General features: G+C 35.0%; 1 protein-coding gene across 1 annotated transcript in view; it reads right to left on the bottom strand.

The window, feature by feature from the left end:
- Nucleotides 1-3,264: 3,264 nt before the first annotated feature.
- The window catches only part of GTF2A1 (general transcription factor IIA subunit 1), a 46,209-nt gene continuing 29,658 nt past the window's right edge, over nt 3,265-19,815 (bottom strand). Inside the window, exons 8-9 of the mRNA XM_067728827.1 lie at nt 16,491-16,580; nt 3,265-8,167 (exon numbers count right to left, since the gene is read on the bottom strand). Coding sequence (XP_067584928.1) covers nt 8,060-8,167; nt 16,491-16,580 — 198 coding nt within the window. The 3' untranslated portion in view covers nt 3,265-8,059. The remainder of the gene's footprint in view (nt 8,168-16,490; nt 16,581-19,815) is intronic.

Raw genomic sequence — 19,815 nt, 5'->3', positions numbered from 1 at the left:
CTCTGCCTCCCTGTATCATCTTTATCTTAAGCTCAGTTCTCAAGGTCATAGGATGGCTGCTAATGCAATTGGAGCTAATGCCTCCTCATCCAAATCTGACAGGAGAGAGTCTGAGCATTTCAAGCAAGAATCCTGAATCCCTGAATCAATGACCATGGCCAGGAAAGAATGGCTTAAGCTAACCAGGACCTCATCTTTATTAAAATACTATCCTCTTTGACTTGTAAAACACCAACCTCTCCCCTTTCTTCCTACTTAACTGGACTTGTCCCTTACTGACTCCCAGGACCAGCTTCGAAGGTATGTGACAAGTGCAGTCACAAAGGGCTCCACTGTCACCATCTTGAAATTCTTAATACATTTTGAACAATGTGCCTCGCATTTTCGTTTTGTATTAGGTTCTACAAATTATGCAGCCATTCCTGTTACCTAATCCTTTTCCCAATCTGTCTTGGGAGTGCCTTTAGGGTTGGTCCTGGATCCCTCTCTTTTTACATTCTTGCTTAGGTGAATCATTTCTATGGCTTTAAATCCTCTCAATATGATAATAAATACCAATGGTCTTATTCAGCTCAGACATCCCTGCTGAGCTCCATCTGCTTATATCTTGCCTTCTTGATACTTCAACCTGAATGTCTAATGGGCACCACAAACTTAATATATCAAATATGGATCTTTTTATTTCTCCCCCAAATATCTGTACTCTCCCATGCTTACTACACTTGAGCCTCTCAGATAACTTTTGTACCTTGTAGATACCATCCCCCTGTCCTGACTTGAGGCACTTGTGTTTCTTGTTCCCTCTGTCCACCAGAAAGCTGTTACCATTTTGCACTCCTGCAAGCAATGCATCATAAGGTCCATTTATCCACACCCTGACCATGACAGGGTATTTTTTTCTGGTCATTGGGTAGATGGAAAAATGATTTATTATTATTGTCTTATTTTGTATTCCTTCAATTATTAAAAGGGTCAATTAATTGACATCTGCCTTTCTTCTTAGATGAATTGACTTGTTATATATATGTATTTTCCCTAATGGAGTATTCTATTCATTTTTAAGAGTCCATTATATTAAAAATATCAATTGTCTTCATAAAAAGTGAGTTAGAGCAAACCTGGGATGAGGAAGGACAAATCAAGAAATGTCAATGTAAGACAAAGCATGGTAGAAGCAAAAGAAATGTTCTTGACAATGGGAATATAAAGATCTAAAGGGAGAATGTTGCAGGCATAGGGGAAAATCAGGTGTAAATGCCTTGCTTAGGAACTGAACTTTGTGTTACTAGGTGGGTCCCCCTATGTAGTTGCCACCTGTGCATCCAAACTGTGACTCACTTCCACGTGAACATATATTAAGAAATGGGCTTTAGTGAGACAAATCTACAAAGTCAGGGTCAGCAAGAGAAGAACGAGCAGGGGCCCACATCCTGTCACAGAGAGGCAGGCCAAGGCCAGGGGCTCTGATAGACACAGTTGAGATCCAGTTGAGGGAAGCTGCCCCAGGTTCTCCCTTCATAGGAAAGGCCAAGTGTAACCTTTGTCAGACTAGTTGATGCCAGTCTGGTTTTGGGGTGACTCAGACTAGGTACCAGTGAAAAAAAGAAGGGAATCAGGAAAAACTTTTGGGTTTTGTTTTGAGCACCTGGTAGGCAGTGGAGCTATTTCCTAATATTGGTGAAGACTAGGTTAGATGATACTGAGCTTCAAATCCCAGTGACTGGGAGAACAGTAGTCACTGATACACACAAGGTTTGGGAGTGGGGAAATAGAAATTGGAATGAATTCCATTTCTGTTACATTGTGTTTAAGAAAGCAGGCTATTCCAGAAGTGATCAGGAGGTAACTGGTATCATTTCAACTCAACAACCTTCAGAAAGATGAAGTTTGAAGATAAGATCCAGAACATTCCTGATTCAAGAACACAGAATTCATTTCCAATGTGAAGACCACAATTATAAGTAAGCTTCTAGAATTATCTCCATTGGCAAGCTCAATGCTCTCTATAATTGCTAGTTTTTAGTCCTCTGATCTCTCACTTTAATCTGCAGAAGCATCAACCCAGATGGTAAATGTGTTTCTATTATGACAGGAAGATAAGGAAAATTCAAAGTAACCTAGCCAGTCTAAGATTTTTTCTGTGACCATTATGCCTTACTAAAACATATGGATATATACACACGTGCCAAGGACTGTGCTAAATGCAATGTATGCATCATGTCATTATCTTATCTTCACAACAACTCTATGAGGTAGTAGGTTTGGTAACATGCTGAACCTCACACTGCTGTCAATCCAATCCACACTGGGATTAGAACCCAGACAATCCAACCTCACTGCTTTTAAAGGCAGCAACCATCTTAACTCATCTCTGGCTCAACCAATAATACTGATCATAATTCCTGGCCTATGGGAGATCACCAAAAAGAGTTGAATGAGTGAGTTAATACGTGCTCTGTGCTCGATTCCCTTTCAAACTAAGAAAACTTGTATTTCAGAACAGAAACAAAAGTAACCGATTATTTATATATGCAACTTCTTCCTTGGCTGGGAAGTAGGAGCATTGACACAAAGGTTATTTGCCTCCAGAAATAGGATTGCCAACAATCCCTAGGAGAGGGGTTCAGGTCAGACTCAAGAGTGATGTAATCATAGTTTCAATGTCTTTCAATAACACTTCATTATCACTTTCTCCATAAATGAAATGAGCAGAATCCACTGATATTTAGGAAAATCATGCAATTTTTAAAATGTTGTATTGCTACTACAGTTTTAGCTTTGGGAAAATTCAACCTATTTTAGACATATAGTTCAAAAAATGTTTACTTTAGGGGTAAAAAGGCTTAAAGCCTTCTGGTGTGTTTCATTATTCCTATCCATACCCATCATTCCCTTTTCTTCCCTCAGGCACTTTCTGCTACAGACAGATGCACTGCTTCACTAACTCAGCCTCCCAGGCTTAATTTGCTTGGCTGTATCCACATTTTCACTGCCCCTCCTTAAATCAGACCACATTCTCTTTTGCTATTTTTGACCATTTAAAAACATTTTTTCCACTCCACAGGTCATTTTAAATTATATAATTATGAAATAAAGTAAATAACTGGGATATCTGAGTGCTTACCATGTACTACAAAAATCTTTACATGTATTACCTTTAACCCTCAAAACCATATTGTTGTCATTTTACATATGGAGAAACTGAGGCCAAAAAGGTTAAGATCATCAATGTAGGAACTTGAATTAAACTGCAAAAATACAAGATTTGCTGGCAATAAACAAAATATCTTTATTATGATTGTTTTAATGGTTAAAATTTGCATGTTTCCTAGATAAAGTAGTCCATAACAGGATTAAAAAATTACAAAAAAGCAAGCTTCTTAATGATTCATTTGAATTAACTATAAATTAAAATACTTGCTAATTATTTAATACCTTCTAAAATAACACAAAATATATTCAATATGTAATACAAGCCTTAATAATCTGATTCTCCTTTTATGCAATTATTTACAAACTCTGAACTAAAAGAAAAACATATGGCTAAATGGTGGAATTAAAGAACAAGTATGTTCTCAAATAATTTTATCCTAAGTAATCTATTCTTTGGAGTAGAAATACTCACTTAATACAGTATGTTAATTATAATCAATTTTAGCTACACTTTGTTGGTGCGAATTTAGCCCAATTTAAATTCCTGTGTGCCTAGAAATCACAACTATTCTCTTTAAAAGCTACTAAGAATTTATAACACAGTTTAATATTCAGACTGATATCCCACCCTATTTATTTTAAAGGTACAGAATTTAATACCTTCTTTTGATAAATGGAACTTACTAACGATGTAAAGCATTTTCCTTTCTAAACTGTATAGTTTTATTCAGTTATCTATATAACAATGTTATAAACTAGTAAGCAAAGCAAGCAGCATTACTTTTTTTAAATAACATCTTTAATTAAAGTTTTTGCAAAGGTAAAATATTAAACTTAAAATAGGTCTTAGTACATCAAAATACTAAGTTCTCTAATTGTATTCCAAGATGGTCTTTAAAACATAATATCCCATATATCACAGAAGAGCAACCTTGATCTGCAATTGTACAGAATGAATTTTACAAACATAATAAATATATTTACGCCCTTACACATAACAGTATGTACAACAGCAGTTGACAATAGTAGCTCAGAACAGCAAAAAGGATTAGCCCCTCCCCCCAATTGTAGCCCTGATACATACTGGATGATTTAAGGAAACTTGAAATAGTAGCTACTAACTCAATGTAGTTCTTCCCTTAAGAGAGAAAAAAAAAAACAAGTTTATCTTGTTCCTCAAAATAAACAAAAATATCAAGTTTGGTGTGCTCTTCCTTAAACCATAAAAAAATGACAAAAAACAGACTAAGGCAGGCTTAAAAAGGGAATATAAACTTCAGAATAATTTCCATAGCACAATAGATTAAAATGCAAAACTATTTAAAATAAACCCATGAGGAGATATATAAAGTAACTATTTTTTAACCAATGAATTCAAAATCTGAAATAGCTGATTCAGACAGATAGGTGGGAAATAGACATATGAAATAAAATGAAAATGTACAAAGATGGATCAATAAAATATTACATTGCACAAAAGCTCAAAAAAGTTCAAGATGAAATAATCTGAAAATATAGGAATTTTCTCAAGTGGAAGAAAAAGCTAAGTTATAAAGGGGACTCCCAAGAAAATTACGTCTGATTTCCTATACAAGGTGTATTTATCTTCTGAAAAGAATGGTGACGTTATTGCTATAAGATAATCAAAAATTACTCTTAGAAGGAGATAACCCTCTTCATTCCTCCATAAAAGCCAGAAAAAAAAGAAAACCAAATCCTTGATTTTCATATAGCAAAAGAAAATCTTTATACAAAAGCTATTATATTTTTATGTTCTTGCTGTCCAAGCCAGTCGATTACAGTATGCTCTTCAAGAACACATTTTAATCACTATACACACTGCTCAAATCTTGATGTATCCCTAAAAGAATAACATCAAGGTGGCTTTGATTTTAAGAGAGGCAACAATATAAACGTGGTATTATGGTGGCATTTAATAGAAAGAAATGTGAACATTTAAAAAAATATAAAAGCCCAATATAAAGATCCCCCTCATATAACAGACATTTTACTCTAGAAACTAATTGCACATTAAAGAGTTGTTTCAGCCAAATGTGGCGCTCCACAGAATTTAAATGTGCTCTCAGCCATTCAAATGGTCTGACTATCCAAAAGACCACCAAAAAAGAGTACATACACTGAAAGGCACGCATTTCCACACTTTTATCTAGTACTTTTGCGTAAATTTCCTTAGCACTGCTGATTGTTTTTTAATAAAAGGTGCCATCACCATCTGTGCAAATCTAAACAAATCCTTTTCTGAAACCTTTACTTATTTCATAATACTAAGTCTGAACTATTTTCCCTCTTTGAATAAACATGTTATTTTCATTTCAAAATTCTGAAAGTGGGAATCCTTGCCTTTTCAAAGGAATGACAGAACCTAATGAAACGATTTGTTAAATAAAATGTTAAAAGCATGATTAAGAATTCAAGTACAATAAAAGATAAGCAAGTGGCATTCTTACAGCAAGCCACTATAATAAAACTAAAACATGCTATTTGATTAAAAAGGAACACGATGCAGTAATATATAAGAGCACAATTTGGTATGCAGTGTTGTTTGGACCAGCTTTCAGAATATTCACAGGTAAAAGAAAAGCACTTGCCAAGTATGTCATAATTAATATGCAATATACACAGGTGCAAATATAAATGGCTATTTCCTGCTTCAAAATAACCCTAATGAGTCACTCTGAAAGCAGTGGTTGTTCATGTTTGAGTATAAAAACAGGCCAGTATACAATTCTATTATGAATATGAATGTTTTCGTCTACATAGAGAGCCCAAAATATAAGCTGAATATCATACAGTAATCCAAGGTTCAGTAGCATAAGAACTACTAGATAGCGAAAGGGTTTTAATCAACACTGCAGCAATGCTAAACTTTTATAGGTAGTTCAGGTCATTGACTTCTTCACTGGGTAAATATAAACCTACTAGCAACTATACTCAAGGGCAAACAAACAACAGGACTTCTGTGATTTTACCCCCTCTCCCTTCTCTCCTCCCAGTCTCATTAATTAAAAAAAAAAAAACAAAACCTGTGTGTGCTTTGAGCATAGTGGGGTAAACAAATAAACCTCCAGAAAACTAAATTAATATAGTAAAAATTAAAACCGTATCACCAGTTATGGCATCTAAATAAAACCTAACTACTAGCATGCTAGAAACCACATTTATACCAAAGTTCAGAACATAAGTTAAAGGGACCAAGGTGGTATGTGGGGTGGGAAGCAGGCAAAAAAAAAAGAAAAAGAAAAAAGATTAGCCTTTTCAAGAAAGTTTAAAGATTTGTGTTAAAAAAGGAAAAACAATATATAATACCTCACAGTTTTTCTTTGCAATGTACTTTAAAGTGTTTCTATGTTACTTCTGGAAACACAAAGGCAAATAAAAGGAAGACAAAAATGGAAGACTTAAAAAAAAATCAATATACAAGTAAGTTAAACACATGTGAATTTTGTCAAAATAAACCATGAAAAGAATTAGGTGTAAGAACAAAGGTGAATACACAAGTTCCTACAGTTCTCCCAAGCAACTCGTTCACACTGAACATAGCACTGCCACATTGTTCTTTATAGCCCCTTACAGAATACAGAGCTATGCATTCTTAATATCATATAACATTTCTATTATTTTTAATATACAAGTCAAATTTCTATGCTTTCTTCCCGATGTGCAAACTGGAGCCCATGTCTATATTATCAATGGCCTGGAAGGGCCACCAAATGAAAGAGGTAAATATGTACTTAGTGGCCCACCCTCCTCTAACCCCAAAATTTCTCCCTCAAATTACAAAGTTGCATTTTAAAAGTGTGTTCACTTAGAATCATTTTAAAATTCTTTACTAGTAAACACAAAAAAACTTTTATAATTACTAAATTGTTTAATAAAATTCCAGGTCCTCACCACCTGCCCAATGCTTCAATCAATGCACAGAATGTTATCTAAATGTTTGTTTGGCTTGAAGACTAAACACATATATAAGCATATACTCTTCAGCCCAACAGGAAAAAAAAATCTATCTATTCACATGTATATAATTTCAGCTGGATGGTACCTTTGTGCAATAACACTGTATTCCTGAGGAGCCACTGGGGTTTCTTTTTAAGGTGGGGGGGCTAAAAGAAACAAATACAATTTTTCTGTTAGGAAATTGAAGTTATTTTAATTCTGCTCAACTCAGATGAGACCCAAGTCTTTAAACTACATTTAATGAGTCTCAAAACCTAATTAAAATAAATACCCATTCCTGGGTAAATTTTGTCTCCAAACTGTGATCACTGTTTACTTCCTTTAACTCTTAAATAGATGTTCCATAAAGCAGGGAAGGAAGAGGTATATATTACTGAAGGAGAACAGCAAGTAAAAATATTTAAGACCTATTATGAGAGTTCTAAATTGTTTCCTTATACAAATGAATTAAAATTCAACACATATTCTTACCCTTTTGTAAAAAGCTCACACGCAATTTTTACCAAATATAACCACGTACAATAAGCAGTTTCGGTTCAACCTATCAAAAGGGAAGTTTCTTCAGTTCATTCCAACAAGTATCTTCTGACTGAACTCAAGTTGGAGGAAGGAATATAAACCAAGCTTTACATGCTAGTTACCAGTGGCAGGTACCTGTATTTAAATTCGACAATTACGGTTTTCTTACACAAAATCCCAACCCTCGCCACCCCAACAACCCCAGGTGCTACAGTTCCATGGCTTGCCAGTTAGAAGTAGTGTCTGTGTTGTCAAGGTCTCTTTGTTCCAGTAGCTCTGCTTCTACTGCACTTCTCTGACATGCAGAAGTTAAGTTTTGGTTGGTATATGTCCCAAGTTACAAACTGTCCACTTTAAATTTTTTTTTAAGTTTCTTTTGTTTTATTTATAAAAGGAAAGAACCAACTCTTCACCATTCTGCATCTCCAATGGCTTTGGAAAATATATAATCTCTTCCATTAAGATTCATAATGCCATCCTTGAGATGAAATTTCCATTTGTTTTTACTTCTGTGTATCTAAATAAATAAGTAAAAAATGTATGAGATAAAATAAAAAGAAAACAAACAACCACAGAAAAATCATTCACACATCAAACTTGTATATTACTGCAATTGCAAACTGGTTTCTTTTTTAACTGAGATATAACTGACATGTAACGTATTAGTTTCAGGTGTACAAAGACCATAAATAGTTACAAATTTTTTTCCTGTGACAAGAACTTTTAAGATCTACTCTTTTTGTAACTTTCAAATATACAATGTTATCAACTGTAGTCACCATGCTGTACTATATCCTCCTGATTACTTATTTTATAACTTAAACTTTGTATCTTTGACCACCTTCACCCATTTCACCTACCTCCAAACCCTCATCTCTGGCAATCACCAGTCTGTTCTCTGTATCTGTAAGTTCACTTTTTTCATTTTAGATTCCACATGAGATCACATGGCATTTGTCTTTCTCTGTCTGATACTTCACTTAGCATAATGCAAAGTCCATCCATGTTGTCATAAATGGCAAGACTGCCTTCTTCTTAAAGGCTGAATAATATTCAACTGTACATATACATACACCACAGCTTCTTTATCCATTCATCCACTGATGGACACCCAGATTGCTTCCATTCTTGGCTGCTGTAAATGATGCTATAATGAACGGGGGAATGCACATATCTTTCAGAGTCAGTGTTTCTGTTTCCTTTTAATAAATACTCAGAAGTAGAATTGCTAGATTGTATGGTAGTTCTATTTTTAATTTTTTTTTTGCAGTACACGGGCCTCTCACTGTTTGTGGCCTCTCCCGTTGCGGAGCACAGGCTCCGGACGCGCAGGCTCAGTGGCCATGGCTCACGGGCCTAGCCGCTCCGCGGCATGTGGGATCTTCCCAGACCGGGGCACGAACCCGTGTCCCCTGCATAGGCAGGCGGACTCTCAACCACTGCACCACCAGGGAAGCCCTCTATTTTTAATTTTTAAAGGAAGGTTTACACTGTTTTCCATAGCAGCTATCCCAGTTTACATTCCCACCAATGGTACCACAGGGTTCCCTTTTCTCCACATCCTTTTTAATTCTTGTCTTTTTGATAACAGCCATTTTATCAGGTGTGAGGTGATATACCTCATTGTGGTTGACTTGTATTTCCCTGATGATTCGTGATGTTGAGCATCTTTTCATGTATCTGTTTGCCACTTGTATGTCTTCTTTGGAAAAATGTCTATTCAGGTCCTCTGCCCATTTTTAAATTGGGTTGTTTGTTTTGATGTTGAATTGTGTGAGTTCTTTGTATATTTTGGGTATCAACCCACTGTCAGATATATCCTTTGCAAATATCTTCTCCAATTCAGCAAGTGGCCTTTTTGTTTTGTTGATGGTTTCTTCCGATGTGCAAGAGCTTTTTCATTTGATGTAGTCCCACTTGTTTATTTTTGCTTTTGTTGCCTTTGCTTTCTTGTCAAATCAAAAAATCACCAATAAGACCAATGTCAAGGAGCTTATCATCTCTGTTTTCTTTCTTCTATGGTTTCGGGTCTTACATTCAAGTCATTTTGCACTGATTATTTTGCATGATAAAAGATAGTAGTCTAGTTTCATTCTTTTGCATGTGGCTTCCCAGTTTTCCCCACACCATTTACTGAAGGGACTGTCCTTTCCTCATTTTATATTCTTTGCTCTTCTGTCATAAATTAATTGACCACACAGGAATGGGTTTATTTCTGGGCTCTCTTTTCTGTTCTATTGATCTATGTGTCTGTTTCTATGCCAATACCATACTGTTTTGATTACTATAGTTTTGTAATACAGCTTGAAATCAAGAAGCATGATGCCTTTGTTCTTTCTCTAGATTGCTATGGCTCTTCAGGGTCTTTTGTGGTTTGATACAAATTTTAGGACTGTTTGATCTCTTTCTGTGAAAAATGCCATTGAAATGTTGATAGAGACTGCACTGAATCTATAGATTGTTTTGGATATTATGGACAATTTAACAGTATTAAGTCTTCCAATCCATGAGCAAGTAATATATTTCCATTTACTTGTGTATTTTTCAATCTCTTTCATCAATGTCTTAACAGTTTTCAGTGTACAGGTCTTTCACCTCCTTGGTTGTATTTATCCCTAGATATTTTTTTTCTTTTTGATGCAGCTGTAAATGGGATTATTTTCTTAATTTCTCCTTCTGATAGTTCACTATTATTGTATAGAAACTCAACAGATTTTTGTATCCTGAAATTGACTGAATTCATTTATTAGTTCTAACAGTTTTTTGGTGGAGTCTTTAGCATTTTCTATGTAATATCATGTCACCTGCAAATAGTGACAGTTTCCCTTCTTCCTTTCTGATTTGGATGTCTTTTATTTCTTTTTCTTGCCTAACTGCTCTGACTAGGACTTCCCATATCACGTTGAGGAAAAATGGTAGGAGTGAGCATGCTTGTCTTATTCCTAATCTTACAGGAAAAGCTCCAGCCTTTCATTGATGAGTATGTTACCTGTGGGATTTTCATATATGTCCTTTATTAAGTTGAGGTACATTCCCTCTACACCAACTTAATGTTGAGACTTCTTATGTTGAATTTTGTCAAATGCTTTTTCAGCATCTATTGAGATGATCACATGACTTTTATCCTTCATTTTGTTAACATGGTGTATCACACTGACTGATTTGTAGATGTTGAACCTTCCTTGCATCCCTGGAATAAATCCCACTTGATCATGGTATATGATCTTTTCAATAAATTGCAAATTCAGTTTGCTAATATTTTGTTGAGGATTTCTGCATCTATGGTCATCAGGATGATACTGGCCTGTAATTTTCTTTTCTTGTGGCATCCTTGTCTGGTTTTGGTATCAGGGTCTTGTAAAATGAGTTTAGAAGTGTTTCCTCCTCTTCTATTTTTTAGAAGAGTTTGAGGATTGGTATTAATTCATTAATTGGTATTAATGTTTGATAGAATGTACCCATGAAGCCATCTGGCCCTAGACTTTTGTTTATTGGCAAGTTTTTGATTATTGATTCAATCTCCTTACTAGTAATCAGTATGTTCAGATTTTCAATTTCTTCACGATTCAGTCTTAGAAGGTTGTGTGCTTCTAGGAATTTATCCATTTCTTCTAGATTGTCCAATTTGTAAATGTATAATTATTCATAGTAGTCTCTTATGATCCTTTATATTTCTGTTATCAGCTGTAACATCTATTTCTGATTTTATTTATTTGAGTCCTCTCTCTCGGTGAGTCTAACTAAAGGTCTGTCAATTTTCTTTATCTCTTCAAATAACCAGCTTTTAGTTTCATTGATCTTTTCTATTGTCTTTTTAGTCTCTATTCATTTATTCCCACTCTGATCTTTGTATTTCCTTCCTTCTACTAACTTTGGGCTCCTTCTTGTTCCTTTAGGTGTAAAGTTGGTTTGTTTGAGATTTTTCCTTATTTCTTGATGTAGGCATTTCTCTCTATGTACTTCTTTCTTACAACTGCTTTTGCTGCATTCTACAAGTTTTGGTATGTTATATTTCCATTTTCATTTGTCTCAAGGTATTTTTCTAGTTCTCTTTTGATTTCTTCTTTGACCCATTGGTTGTTCAGTAGCATATTTAATCTCCATCTAATTGATTTCTAGTTTAATACCACTGTGGTCAAATTGGTTTTTAATAGTTAATTTGACAACCTCTCTTAAAAAAAAAATTCACTAGGTGCGTTTTTCAAAAATAAATTTATCTATAATTAGTAATACTTATTTTATAGCTCTCAGTACTTGTGTTCATTAAAGTAGTTAATAATATTTCTCTGAAAAATATCTTATCTCTACCAGGTATGTGTATACATGTCATTCATAGGAAATTTTATACTGGCAAATATTTCAAACAGCAATACCCTTTGTTCTCCCTGATGCTTCTAGACCATTTTTTTTGGTCTTTTCTCTGTAACTCCTTTTATGTCTATGCCATTGATTTGACCTTAGGCTCTTCTTCATTCCTCTTATCTACTGACCACCAGGACACTATCTTTTCAATATTGGTATCATGTTTACAACTACTCTCTTCTTCTTCCTCACATACAGTAACAACTTCCATATTGCTGACCTTTTTAATACCGTGGCCCCACTGTATTAGAATTCACACTAATATTAGTATTTCTCTAATTATTACTTTCTCTCTAATTCTATTTTAGTTGTCTTCAGGACACCTGGCAACTGTTTTCTAAAAGGCCATCAATAATCTTCTAGTTACCACGTCAACAGCCTCTTGTCGTACGATTTATTACAATATCCCTTAGCTGATTTCCAGGACTTCACTCTCTCCCTTCCTTCCAATCATCTTTTAAGTATCACTGCCACTTCAGGCTTTCATGTTCAAAAGAGAAAATTATAGCCTGGAGAGGTTCCATGGCATGACCAAGGGCATATCACAGTTAAGTGACAAAGATGATTCTCTTGCCCCAGTCCAAAATGCTTTCTACTAATCAGGCTGTTTTATATAATAATGCAGAAATTCTCACTATATACAGGTATTTTCTTATCCCACTGCTAAAATTCCATGGTCTAACATCCCTGTGCAGACAGTCTCCATGACACATTCTTAGCAAATCACTGTTCGGTGTCTGCTTGAGTATGGTTAAAAGTGGGGGGTAAAGAACTGCAAATTAAGTTATCCCTTCCTGGGATAGCTCTCTTATAACTCTTTCATACTTTACTCCTTACTAAAACTGCTTACTCCAAACTTCTACTTATTGATCGTAGTTCTGCCTTTTGGGAGTTAATTTAAAAAACAATCAAATACTTTGTATGTTTGAAAATCACTCCCATACCTTTCCTCTAGATCACTAACTTAAGCTATATATAAATTTAACATGTGTCAATTTTTTCTCACTTATTAAAACAAAATAGAGTACAATAAAGTGAAACAGTATTCAGGACAGAGACTCCAGCATTAAGTGGTCTTATAGCTCTGGTCTAATTACATTATGTAGATTATTACACCTAACACCTTAGGATGGATGATTTGAATGTCTAACAGATACAACACTTAACATGCCCAAAACCAGCCACTCTCCTTTCCCAAACTTCTCCATCTGCAGCCTTTCCCATCCAAGTTGATGGTATCTCCATGCTTCTGTCTGATTCCTCATCAAAAAAAATTCCTATACTCATTCTTGATCCCTCCTTTTCTACTGCACATACAAGAGTCAGGAAATCCTGTTGACTCTTCCTTCAAAACATCCAAGATCCAGCTGCTTCTCACCACTTCCAGTACTATCATCCTAGCCTCAGTCACCATTATCACTCACTTGGATTATGACAATATCCCTCTATTAACCTCATTTCAACCTTTGCTTCTTCTCTGCTCTCACAAAGAAAGCTAAGTAATCTTTCTAAGATTAAAATGTAAGTGATATCACTTTTGTCTATTTGAAACCTTCCAATAGCTTCCCAATTCACTCAGAGAAAGAGCCCATGTCCTCCTACACCATCTGCCTTCACCTAGCTCTGACTTAATCTACTACTATACTACTCCCCCAAGTCCAGTTACACTGGCCTCCTTTTTGCTCCTCACACACAACAGGCAGGTTATGCCACTGAATAATGACAGGGCTAACTTTCTTCAAGTCTTTGCTCCTGTTCCATTTTCCCACTCTAATAATTTCCCATACCAATTATCAGCTTCTAGCATAGCATATTAATTACAGTTGACCCTTGAACAGTATGGGTTTGGAAGTGCAGAGATCCACTTATACATAGGTATTTTTCAATAGTAAATACTACAGAATTAAGTGGTCTGTGGTTGGATGGCTACATGCATGTGGAGGAAGCGCAGATACAGAGGACTGCCTATATGTTACATGCTGATTAACCCCAGCATTGTACAAGAATCAACCGTAATTTATTTGTTGTTTGTTATGTTTTAACATCTGTCTCCCTCAACTAGAGTAAGCTTCTCAATAGCAGAGATTGTTTTGTTTTGTTCACTGGTGTATCTCAAGTTCCTAGAATAGTACCCTGGGACATCACAGACACTCTGTATTTTTTGAATAAAAAGATGTCTCCTCTTTTCTTTGACTTCCTGTAGAGAAAGTATTAACTATCCTAAAATTGGATATACAAATTTATTTCCAGTACAAACCAAGTGACTACAACCTGAAAGACATGGAATTAAATAAACAAGTGACATATATATAAAATAAATAAATAAATGAGCAAACAAGTGCTGAGTAGCCAGAAAAAGGAATTCCACAGACAAGTAAAGAAACTGCCTGCATTCTGCTGCAAGACAACTTGCAAAAAGCAAATGTAGAAAAGTTTCATTAATCAAATAATAGTCTATATACTAAGCACTGAAGTCATATTGAGTAATAAGTAGTAAATATTTTTACTTGAATAAAATCACAAAATACAACTTAACAATTCATTGGCCTTAAATTAAGCCCTTCCTGAAGGAGTGTCCCGAGTGCCAGGAAAAAGGCCTCTGAAATTTCCTAATGACAAACATATTAAATAAAATTACCTACAAATAAGGCTGAAGACTCAATACCTGATGCCATACTTATGGGAGAACCCTGCCTCATTATTAAGTTTAAGGTTCTCATTTGATTAGCAATACAATAACTCTATGATTGCTTCTAAAATTGACTCGTTGTTGAAATTCTAAAGTTTAGTCTTCAAAAATAAACTCCTGAAGTTCAAGTTGCCTCAAACCACACCCACGCCCATTTCAGAACACACCATTCTTTACTGTTGGCTAAAACATCAAGACTCAACCCTCCAGTCTCCAGAACTCATTTGATTATAAAAATTAGATCTCTGCAAACTTTATAACTGTTTATCATTCAACACACTATTTAAATCTATTTTTTAATTTCTTAGTTTAAAACATTAAAATATTGTCTCTTGGAGCAAAACAAACCAATTTTAACATTTAAAATATTAAGTGTACAAAGGAGAATACAACTAGTCACTTATAATATGAAAATACTTAGAAGCATATTCTTAAGTCAAGCTAAGGTAAAGGTCCTCTCTTGACTGATAAATCTGACATCTTGCTATCATGAAACCGTGCCCTGGATAATTTGGCTGCCAACAGGTTCCCTTGAGTCTTCCTGGCAATAAAGATTTACTGGTATCTCCCATTGTTTTAACTTCAATATGCTTCCTGTATGTGCATGTAACGAGAAATTACTTTTATTATAATGTGCTTGGTGTAGGGTATTAAAAGTGCTTACTTAGCAGTCATAAGGTACACAAGCGGATGTCTGATAACTCTGAATCAATGACCTCACTAATTTAATTCTATAATTTCACGGGTATTCAATTCTCTTGACTTTACCTTTTCATTAGGAAATGATAAGATTTATTTTCTTAACATTTTCCCTATAGATCTGTTTGCAGTAAACATGGCTATTTATAATATTCATTTCTATAAAAGCAACACAAATTTAAGATTTTCATCATTTGTAAAGGAGGGCATGCAGGGCACAAATCTTGTATAATAATGACTTCAGTTCCAGTACCTGACACATTTAGGCACTTAATAAATATACGTTTACTGAATGAGTAGTGCTTATAAACAAAACCCAACTACTTCTGTTAGAGTTTTCAGCACATTTTAAAGACCTCTGCTAAAATTAAATTATAAAAATGCAATATAATTTGTGGATTTACTATAAATTTAGTGATTATAACCAGAAAAAAAATTTATTCCAAATTAAATGTTTCAGCAAATAACCAAAATTTTAACAATGCCAATAACTATAACAAAAATACTTGGGAAGTAGCATCCTTTTTAAGAATTAAGAAATCAATAACTAATTCTCATAGAACCTAGTTTAAAAATTTTTTACTGCTACCAAAGCACAGCAAAGCTAAATAATTTAAAACAATTTTCAGTAAAAATTATCTTTTGTTAGTTATCAGTCTTGTTTTTTGCCATTGTTCTTTTCTCCTTAGCAATAAAAAAAGGTTACAGAAATTTAATTAAAGCCTTATTAGTTTTGAGGTAGTTGAAGTCAGAGGGAAAACAGGGTTATCCCACTGAGTTACTATTCATGTTAAAGGACAACCACAAAGTAGCTTTACTTTGTTAACAGGTTGGGAGACAGTCTAAATTGAAAACAACATACTTCCCATGAGTTCTTTCAAAACTTTTTTTTCAACTGTAAAGTTATACAAATTAATTTCTCATTCTATTAAAATAATCTAAACTATAACATTGTTTTCATTCACACTGTTTATACTGAATATAAGAGGCATCAATCAGCTGACCAAATGCTTGAACAAGGCAGACAGGATGGTTTAGGGAAGAAATTACAACAGAAAAAATGTCAGTAACCTGATCATAAAACCCTTACCTTATCATATTGGCATACAACAACATTTTCTGTATCAAAGAGTTCCTGTCCTTCCTCATCACTCACATCATCTTCACTATTGAGGGGTTCCTAAAAATGAAAAAGGGAGAATTCATTTACTTATACTTCATGTATTACTAGAAAAGGCCCTTCTAATATTCAGAGAAAAGAAACACAAAGATCTTGATGTTCTTTGAGAACCAAGGGCCAGACAGATGCATATATACCATGAATATATTGTTAACTGGCTGTGTTAAGACTCTACCAATGTCACTGAAATTCCAGCAAGAAATTAAATACAATAATTAAAATAGTTAAGCTATATAATTTATAAGCCTGAAAAGATGTTTAACTTTACTTCCTTTATTCTTTCCTAATAGTACGAAAAGATGATTCTCTTTAGTAACTGTTTTAAGATGCCTAGAAGTAGACCTAACAAAATATGAAGGTTTAATGAGATAATGGTAGTATGTACCACCAAAAGCAGCAGTGTAAAAGGGAAAACAATGGTGAAATTGGCATAGGAAAACAGGGTTATAAAACAGCTTGGCAGCCTGGATAGTCTTTACATTAAGGACTAGGACTAGGGATACAAATTAGTATTAGTGGAGGCTTAGAGCATAGTTAAGGCAATCATATTTAAAAAGAAGGAGAGGATCTCGGTCTCAGTATCAAAGAGAATTAAAGGTCAAGATCTAACTAGAGCATAAAATGACCAATTAAATTAACCTTGACCTCAGTCATGGCAGAAAATAAAACATATAACTCTGATTTCTAATTAATGAAGAAAGAGAAGCTAGGACAAAATGAAGGTGGAAAGAAAAATAATCAAGATGATATTAAGTCTAGGCCTATACCTACTCACACACATGTATATGTATATATATTCTTTAATTTAAAATAGGTTATCACCAATGTAAATGTAAAAAGAAAATTTACTGAGGTAAAATTCACCATTTAAACCATTCTAAGGTGTACAATTTGCACTTAGCACATTCATAATGTGTGCAATTACCACCACTATTGCCATTTCTAAGCAATATTATAGAGCTTAGGCAACAAGGCAAGAAAAACTACTTTTTCACTTTTGATTTGACTGTCTACAGAAAAAGCATGAAAGAATCAAAAGAGGCCACCTGGTAAATAAAGATGACGGTAGCCCCCAGCGCCCCCACCTGAAAACCCCATTTCCCTTGATCAACCTGCCGTGTCCAGGGAAGGAGCTGGGAAGCACAGCGAGGTTGCCTTAAGTACACGTGGGAAATCAAGAACTACGATATTTTTCTCTGTTCAAACAGCTTTTTAAAATTTGCTATGGTGTTTATAACAAAAAAGAAAATTGAAAAAAAAAATAAGTGGAGTAGCAGAAGCCTTTTGCTACTCATCATTAATCAAGGAAATAATAATTAAAACCGAAATGAAACAAAAGTTTCTACCTACCAGACGCAAAAATTAAGCAGCCTGACAATGTCAAGTATTGGTGAAGATGTATAGACATATGCACCATTATACACACTGACTGCCAGAAGTGTAATTAGTACAACTATGTGGCATTTTATCGTAAGTTGAAGATAGGCATGCCTCATGATTCAGCAATTCAAGGTTTAGGTACAACACTTAGAGAAACTCTTACATGTGTCCCCAGAAGACACATACCAAAATATTGTATAACTGTAATGGTTAACAAGTAGAAACAACCCTAATGCCCAACACATCACAAAAATGGATAAATTTTTAACATTTAACAGTGAAAATAATTATATGTATATGTAACAACTCAGATGAACCTCAGGAATACCATGTCGGCAAAAAAAATCAACTTGCAAAAGAATACACAATTATTTCACTTTATTATAAACAGACATGTAAAACAAAACAATATGCTCCTTAGGAATATAAATACATATGGTAAAATATAAAGGTAAGTTAGCGATAAACACAAAATTCATGAGCAAGGTTACTCTGATGGCAGAAGGAAGAGGATGGGGATTGGAGACGGCACCCAGGGGACTTTATTTAGGCAGTGGGATTTTTTTTTTTAACTAGATGTGGACATTGGGTTTTTTATATCATAAAATATTTTTGTTTCATCTATTCAATATTTAATAAAACAGTATTCTTTAAAACAACATTACTTAGATCAGCGGTTCCCAACCTTTTTGGCACCAGGGACCAGTTTCACGAAGACAATTTTATCATGGATAAAAAATTGGAAGGGGAGGGGCTTCCCTGGTGGTGCAGTGGTTAAGAATCCGCCTGCCAATGCAGGGGACACGGGTTCGATCCCTGGTCTGGGAAGATCCACTTAGTTGTGCCGTGGAACAACTAAGCCCGTGCGCCACAACTACTGAAGCCCACGCGCCGTGCTCCGCAATAAGAGAAGCCACTGCAATGAGCAGCCCGTGCACCGCAATGAGGACTCAGCCCAGCCAAAAAAAAAAAAATTGGCGGGGGATAGTTCAGACGGTAATGGAAGCGATGGGGAGTGGCAGAGGAAGCTTCGCATGCTCACCTGCCGCTCACCTCCTGCTGTACGGCCCAGTTCCTAACAGGCCACAGACCAGTACCAGTACACGGACCAGGGGTTGGGGACCCCTGACTTAGATAATTTAGAAGAAGTTTGTACTAAGATAAACCAGAAGATTACATCTTAGGCTGCAGAAGGCAATTAACAGTGAAAACTGTGGTAAGACAAACACCATCTTGAATACAAGTAACTAAGCTGGAATACTGAGGAAAACAAAGATATAATCACATGCTTCTAAAAATACACAACAAAAAATCAATAAGAAAGGATGGTTTGATCAGGAAACTTGCACAATCTTCTTAGATAGCCTCATCCACCAAAGGGCAGACAGCAGAAGCAAGAAGAACTACAATCCTGCAGCCTGTGGAACAAAAACCACATTCACAGAAAGACAGACAAGATGAAAAGGCAGAGGGCTATGTACCAGATGTAGGAACAAGATAAAACCCCAGAAAAACAACTAAATGAAAAGGAGATAGGCAACCCTCCAGAAAAAGAATTCAGAATAATGATAGTGAAGATGATCCAGGACCTCAGAAAAAGAATGGAGGCAAAGGTCGAGAAGATACAAGAAATGTTTAACAAAGATCTAGAAAAATTAAACAACAAACAGAGATGAACAGCACAATAACTGAAATGAAAACTACACTACAAGGAAGCAACAGCAGAATAATTGAGGCAGAAGAATGGATAAGTGACCTGGAAGACAGAATGGTGGAATTCACTGCTGTGGAAGAGAATGACGAAAAAAGAATGAAAAGTAATAAAGATAGCCTAGACCTCTAGGACAACATTAAA

The sequence above is a fragment of the Pseudorca crassidens genome, chromosome 1 (assembly GCF_039906515.1).
Source record: "Pseudorca crassidens isolate mPseCra1 chromosome 1, mPseCra1.hap1, whole genome shotgun sequence".
NCBI classification, from domain to species: Eukaryota; Metazoa; Chordata; class Mammalia; order Artiodactyla; family Delphinidae; genus Pseudorca; species Pseudorca crassidens.
The sequence above is the reverse complement of the archived record's forward strand: the minus strand, read 5'-3'. Positions and strand labels throughout refer to the sequence as shown.